The following is a 7,825-nucleotide window of genomic DNA, read 5'->3' on the forward strand; positions in this document are numbered from 1 at the left end:
GCGCCGGCCCGCCCCCCCCCGCCCGCCAGCGGCAGCCTGCCTCTGCCCCGTGTGCAAATCGGGGGACATGCCCCTCCTGGGCCTCTCCTGAAGTGTGCGCAGTGGCAGTGCCCCCCCCGACAAGCCACCTGAGCTCCGAGCATCCCACGACCTGGCCTGGGTCCCATTCACCCCAACTTCTGCCCCACTCCCTACCTCGCTGTGGGGGCCTCAATCTGCCCCGCTCCACGCCCCTTCCCCGATTTACCTGCTGTGGTGGGCATTGCTCTGCATGCCATCTGGCCGCAATCCTGGCTGCCTGCAGGCTCTGTGTCTGTCTGTGTGCCATCCCTTCCACCTCCCTGTTGCAGCTGCCCAGAGCCCGTGCCCAGGCTGCCCTGTGGACCTCTGCTCTACCCCGCATTTGGTGGGGGGGGGAGTTAAGCCCCATTGGTCCCAGCCTTCCACTGTCTATGACTGTGTGTCTGCCTGCTGCATGTGCATGGGTAAAGTATCATTTTTCACGGAATATTCATGGAACTACCAGGACGCATTTGCCAAGATCAGTGGTAGTTCTATGAATATTCCATGAAAAAAGTGATACCATACCTGCTCACGTGCCGCCAAGTTGTAAACAAGAAATCTGCTATTTTCTCAGAGCCCTACACATGAATGGCATGGGGCCCTACAGTATGGATGGATCCTTGTGTACCAGGACTGGGTCCTGGTGCTGCCTGCCTGGATTGGGCCCCAGGGCCATCTTCTCTTGGTGCCATGTGCTGGGATTGGACCCTGGGGGCCTGGCGCCACCTGCTCCTGTGCGCTGCCCTCTTCTGGCCCCCTCCAAACTGTGAGTGGAACCAGGGGCCTGGCACTGCCCCCAAATAGCACTGTGTGTTGGGATCAAGCACCCAATCCAGTGCACAGGGCCTGGGACTTCCCATGGTCTGGAAATTTGGCAGCAGAGTGGTGCCTGTGTTCCCCAACCACCAAATTTCTGGAGCCCTATAGGCTGGATGACACAGCACTAGGGACCAGGTCTGGTCCACAGGCTGAGGGCTGATCACCCCTGTTTTAAGTGCCATTTTTATTTTACCTATAACAATATACTTAACCTTGCGCTTCTAACAGTATAATGCCCTAGGTCAGTGATTTTCAAACTGTGTTCCACAGAACCCTGGGGTTCCACAACAGGTGATCAAGGGCTCCACAAAGAGACTGGGAGTTATGGTGGAGCAGGTCAGGAGACAGTGTTTTGCTATTGCTGGACCAGGTTGCTTGGCTCTACATCAGCTCTCACAGCCCGGGGAACCAGAGGTAGGGGGTTCCACGGCAGAAGAAATTATATGAAAAAGTTCCAAGACTTTAGGAACTTGAAAACTACTCTCCTAGTGACACACGTAATATTTTACTGGTCAACTGCATGCACGTGAAAAAGTGAGACCACTAGAATATTATTGGGAAAAAATTTGAAGGAACTGAATCCAATGAAGGCCGGCAATTAATATGTCCAGTTCATTATACAAGATTAAAAAAAAACCCTCTGCCTTCCTCCTCTAATTCTGAGTTGCTTTGTTTCTTCAATTTCTTCAAATTAACAAGGAAGGATGGGCAATAGGCTCACTACCTTCCTTTCATATAATGCAACTCAACTATAAAACTGATTTTAAAAGAACCAGATCAGCATTCAGGACACAACTGTTTCTACTTCCATAGTTATTTTAGTCAAACTACTAGGGGCCCCAAACACTATTAAAACATTACTTTCTAAAAGGCAATAGGCATAAACTTGAGTATAAAGTGTGAATTGAAGATGATGAGCAGCTCTGGAATATCATCTCATCCTTGTGTGGTCTGGATAAAGGGTCTTTAAATTAGGTGCATGTGTAAGAAATTTCTTGAGGCCTGCACCATGACTTCTTCCGAGCTGCATTTGAGAGAGAGGACATGTAGGAGTCACCCATTACTTTGTTTTAAAACTTCCTCTTAAAAAACATGCTTACCAGCTGCATAATCTCCAAAATACCTAGCAATGAATTTGCCTTCACCTAATGAAGGCCCAGCTCACCCTATTACTCGTATGGCTCAGTACCAGCTCAGACTCCAGTCTTTTACTTGAACTGAACTGTGAGGTAATCAGCTTTTAAAAAAAACTGAAGAGATGTGGGGCTTCAGCTGTGATGCAGGTTCAACAAGAGATTCTGGTAGGGGAATTCACAGACTTTTCCATAGCCAGCCCATTATTTCTCCCCTTTCTTCATCCTCAGTCAGGCAGCCTCTCCCCTTCTCCTTGCCAAATCCTAGCTTTTAATTTGATCAAACGAAACTAGGTTCTCTCTTACGTGTCTTTCTAAGGCTCTTAGTTCTTTTGATAAACTGGTTCCTTTTATGTAAAAGCACTGAAGTTCACCACCTACAAGTCCACTTGAAATGATGAGTTCTTGTCTTCAATTTACATTTGACCAGCTTAAAAAAATATCTGACTTGTCAAAGATTCATTTGCACGTAGCCTACATTTTGATCAGTAGATGCTTACTCATTTTTACAGAAGAAATTCTCCTCTCTGGTCCACAAAACAGATCTCTTTACTCATTCTACTCTTTCTCCACCTGTACAACTCCCAACGGAATTCTAAAGAAATCATATTCCTATGGGCGTTCTGTGAACAAAGAGAGCAGAACATGAGTCTAAATCAGCCAATGTGACAAACAGCAAGCAGTATTCTGACTAAATACATAAATAAAATCAGGTAGCCACCTGCTTTTGTCTTTCTTATGATTTTGCAGGAGTTTCAGAAATCATAGAAGCGATAACTAGTCAAAGCTTCCAGCCGCTTCCAACACTTTCACAAGACCAGAAAAAGAGTCTATACTTTGAAGTTCTGTGACAACAAGCTTAAGTCAGAGTCATATTCTCTGAAACCAAAGGCTTACTTGTATAAAATAGCACATGTTCTTACCAGCTGTTAGAATGGTTTTAGCACTCTGCACTAAACTGGAAGACCTCACAATTCCTGAAATGCCTACATAAGAGATAAAAGATATAAAAACACAGATGTTATCCATTTCAATCTGTAACTAACAAAATGCAGGCACGCAAACACACATATGCTACATTTTTCTGTTTAACAATGAAGTCAGACTTGAAGTAAAACTTACCATTATCCTAATAAAACATGCCTATTTTTATTTTGCTTTGACATGTAGACTCAAACTTATTCTGCATTTTTATTTATATTTTTTAAAATTGTATACGTGACATAAACATTGCTTTTCAATGTAAGCAATGCCAAGTTGGTAGCAGTTAGAGCTCAATCCAATTAATTAATTTAATATTTCCCCCTTATGTCTGAACCCAATTGACCATTCAGTGGTGATTACCAATTATATTTTTCTATCACTCAAGGCTTTGCTATTATGCATTAATTACTGGGCTTATTAACTGCACTATCTATATTTTTGCATTTTCTTTGTTAGATAACTGTGGCCATGTTCTCTTGTTGCCCTGCATTCAAATCTCATCACTTAATTTACAAGCTTTTTGTGAGGATCCATCTACTACTACATATTTTAGAGTGACTAACAATGGGCATGTCCACACATTCAAGCGCATGCACTTGCAGCAGCTCAAACAGAAGTGCAAATTTGAGCTGGGGCTTTTTGCCTCATCACACATGCACTTTGTTGTGGAGCAAATTGTGCCACTTGGGGCAAAATAACCGTGCCTAGCTCCTCTCGGATTTGCAGCCAGGGGGAGCTAGAGCCCAGGGTCAGCACCTATGCTGGCCCCAACAGTATAAAAACCTGCCCTGGCCAGCAGCTCAGGGCTACTTGCCCTCAGGAGCTTCTGAGGCCCAGCAGCTTGGTACCTGGGGACGCTAGACCCTTGTGTCAGCTAGACTGCTGAAGCAGCATCCCAAATTCACTTTTTAAAATACCCCCAAATCCACATTCTTCCACAATTAGAACAAGAGAGAGAGAGGACTATTCAAATGGGCAATGTTTTATTGCTATATTTACAATGTTAGATTTTTGGAAGCCTACCAGTGTCTCTAGCATCATAATAAAATAAATTTTAAATATCTATATGTTTTAATGCTTGCTTTTGGTTTCTTTATCACATGGTGGGTGTGTGATGGGGGGGATGTGGGTAGGTGTGTGGAGGGATGCGAGTCAGTATGTGGGTAGGTGTGGGGGGACTGTGGGTGTGGGAGCTGCTTAGGACGGGTGGGTCCCCTGCATGAATTATCTGTGCCCCAGGGGTCGGTGACCACCCGCAGATGCTGCCAGCATTGTCAATGGTGGCCAGTGGCAATCACTGACTGCCCACAGACACCAATGGTGCCTGACAGTGTTGGCGGCACTTTTTCTGAGGGGGTGCACCCCCTACATGTCACCAATGGTTGCCATGAGCCTCCCCACATAGCACATGGGGGCTGTAGCCCCAGGGGCTACAGTTCCCCCCCAGCCCCTTGCTGGTTTCCATCCCCCTGCTCCTCTCCAGCCTCTGGAGGCTGGAGGAGCAGGAAAACAAGCAGGAAGCTGGAGAGAATAGGAGAATGAGCAGGAGGCTCATTCTCCCCCCCACCCCTACCTCCGTTAGTTTCCCTAGCTCCCCGTTTGTTCCCCCCGCCCACCCACACTCACCGACAGTAGCAGAGTATACACATCATAGTTAAAAGGTACAATCTCAAAGTTAGGACTTCCTAAGCTTCTAAAGGCTGGAAGCTATAGGAGGAGAGGAGCAGGGAACAGATCAGTCTGGATACACCATGCTAAAATATTCTCCCCCTTAGCAACTGCCCTATGCCACAGAGATACATGATATTGGGCCAGATAGACCTGTAGTTTCACACAATATGGCACTTCTTATGTTCTTATCCATTAACTTGCAAATGCAACTAAACCTTGATCTGCAGGAACAACTTGTGAAAGCGAAATGTTCATTCTTTTTGCCCCAAGCCTGATCTCCGCAAGGCACCCCACATGCATATTTATTAAATTGTATAGTGAGAATTCTGCCACTTACTGGAATTTCTCCTCCAACTCCAAATTAATTCTGCAGTACAAAGCACCTCTGCATAGCACTGATGTGATACAATATTTAGTTGAAGCCCTAGGTCTGTTCTGCCAGGCTAGGCAGTCCTACGAATTTCAAGGAACCAGAAATAAAGATAGATGTTCTAATTAAACTAACTCAATTTTATTTTAGATTTTGAAAGAGGGGCTTTATACGTTTTAATTCAAATAAATAGATACCAGTTAATAAGGTTTCATAGAACCTGTCTCTATATCCAATTATATCCAAAACATCTAAAGATCAAGTCTTTTTCTTCCCTTCAAGTTGTTAGGCTATAGTCTATCAGAACTTAAGTGGCACATACTTAGCCATGGAAGGATTCAATCAGTAAAAGCTGATCAGCTGATCAGCTTTTTTATCAGTAAAAGCTGATTTTCAACTCACGTGCGCAGACAATGGAAAATATTTCCATTGTTAATAACCAAAAAAGGGGGGAACAGAAGGGAGTCACAGGCTGGAGTATAGCGATCCAATCTCTTTAAAAAAAGAAAACAGCCTGTGGCTTAATGACTCATCAATAAACAGTTAGCTGTTTGTTCATGGGTGCTGGAAGTAGGCTGGAGAAAGATAACAAGCTACTTAAGTTCTGGTTTTTTCATGGTCTTTTTGTTGTTTTCTTTGCCATTGCAGGGGTGGAAGATCTTTATGTTGTTAATTTAAAATAAAAGATTGAAATAAATGCTTAAAAATGAACATAAATTATTAAAAAAAAATTTAAAAAAAATCAAATTCTGCCAAGCCTACACATACTATAACAACATTTATTCTTAAATAGACCATGTCTTGAAAAAGAATCTACATGTTAATCTATAAACATACCCTGGCGTACCACTAATCCACAGTCAGGGTCATGGGCAACTTGCAGTAAAATCTCTTCCACGTCTCGGTTCTTGCCAGGAGGGTCTACAAGAGCAGTTATCTTTTGTTGCAGCGTTCTGGGCAAAGCCATTAATTGTGTGAATTGACCTTCTGGACTTTTATCAATCTGAACATTATAAAAAATAAGACAGTGCAAACTGTGAACTCAATCATCTTTAGGGGGAGGGGGAGCAGTAAACAAAATGATTACTCTTTAAAGCAAACAAGGGTTTGGGCTATCGCTGGTCCCTGACAAAATTACCTAACATTACCTATCTTTGCAAAAACTGAATGCCATCTATTTTACACACAACAGTAATAAAATTCCCCCAAACCCTTCTAATATGCTCTCTCAGGCTTGAACATGAGAGAGAACCTAGCAGGACTTACTGTGTTACCCAAATAGAATCAAAACTACACGTACACATTCTGCGGTAAAAATAACCAAGTTACTTTTTAATAAACAAACAAACAAACAAACAAACAGAAAAAACAAAATATAGTATCAAAGATCATGGAACACACTATTCCATATTCCATTCCAGCTACTTAATCTCCTGCCTGACTTCAGTCTAAAATGGCTAACCACCTCTCTGTTCAATATTTAATATGTCAAGTACATTCAAGGGTCATGATTTTTCTTAATGTTGTATACAGAATATGTATGTTATGGGATTCTCCTTTTATATATTAATTTACATTCAAACTTGGTCAGAAATGCTCTCTGGCCTTTCTTAAACTTTGACCATGTTCAGTTTATTTGATATACAGGAGGTATTTTGACTACCACTCCCTTGGCTCCGTGTTTTTCAACATATGCCAAAACATCTCTGACAATTCAATGGATCTTTTACTAAATTCAACAGTACCTACAAGTAATCTTGCACACAATTGTACATCCTGACAGATGCAGGAAAACTGAAATAAATATTCAAGATCTCCAAATCCAGCAAGAACATCTCTGAGAGATCCTAAATGTGTGCATAAAATTGTAGAATGTGCCTTCAACTATTAATAGAAATAAATCTCTTCATGATATTCTGTTATAGTTTGTTTTGATTAGGGTTAAAATGGCTGCATTTGTGCTCTTTACTTTGGGGAATGAGAGTATATATTTATCATTGTTTATTTGCTTTTCCAAATTGTGTAACTTAATCTCTTTCAAATTAAACAATGAAATGCAGACCTCAGTCCATTATCTTTAGAAATGGTGTTTTCCATGCAAAGGTTTAAGTATCCAACTTGTCTCAACCTTAACAGTGAACAAATTTGTTTGTGTTACTTGGTTTTGATTATTTTGCATGGTAACTATTTTGGCATAAATGTAAGACAATGTCTTAATCTAACTATAGACATATTGGAGAAATGGTCCTTTTCAAGTTGCTTCCTTCCCTTTATCATAAGTGCATTACATAGTGCACTATAGACTTCAATGTAGTTAGAAGTACCCCAAATGGCTTTAAATAGGCTAGCACAGGTACCCATTTTTTATTTAGACAAATTACTTCCCAAATTATTATTCCAAGCCACCTGTTTTGAACCATCGCCTTCATAATTTCTTTATTATGAAAGTCATTAAGCCACATGTTTTAAAACAGGGGTAGGCAATGTTTTTGGCCGAAATGCCAAAAAACCTACTATGTCTACCTTATAAAGTGGCAGAGTGCCGGTATGCCAGAAAAACACCACCAGGGCCAGGGATACATGGTAGGACACACTGCATATTAATGTAGTTAAGGATCATAATTTTTACTTTTTTTCAGTAAATACCAGGTTATCTAAAAATTCTAAATCTGGTGACAATAAATAAAACTTGATACACTACCTTTGTTGCTGAATATTCTTTTTTGCTAAGGATGTTGTAGAGAAGAAAAAAAAACGGAGAAAGAAGGGAGAGAAAGAGGGAAAG

General features: G+C 41.8%; 1 protein-coding gene across 8 annotated transcripts in view; it reads right to left on the reverse strand.

The window, feature by feature from the left end:
- TAMM41 (TAM41 mitochondrial translocator assembly and maintenance homolog) overlaps positions 1 to 7,825 on the reverse strand; it is a 60,577-nt gene that overhangs the window by 19,524 nt on the left and 33,228 nt on the right. For 6 of the 8 annotated variants that reach the window (XM_025215148.1, XM_025215151.1, XM_025215150.1 and 3 more), the window contains exons 6-7: positions 5,878 to 6,043; positions 2,939 to 3,001 (exon numbers count right to left, since the gene is read on the reverse strand). In XM_025215148.1, coding sequence (XP_025070933.1) covers positions 2,939 to 3,001; positions 5,878 to 6,043 — 229 coding nt within the window. Of the gene's footprint in view, positions 1 to 321; positions 1,907 to 2,515; positions 2,639 to 2,938; positions 3,002 to 5,877; positions 6,044 to 7,825 lie in introns of those variants that run through there. The other 2 variants (XM_014524555.2, XM_014524554.2) reach the window with 2 other exon arrangements.

Source organism: Alligator sinensis, unplaced genomic scaffold, assembly GCF_000455745.1.
Source record: "Alligator sinensis unplaced genomic scaffold, ASM45574v1 scaffold1224_1, whole genome shotgun sequence".
Taxonomy (NCBI): domain Eukaryota; kingdom Metazoa; phylum Chordata; order Crocodylia; family Alligatoridae; genus Alligator; species Alligator sinensis.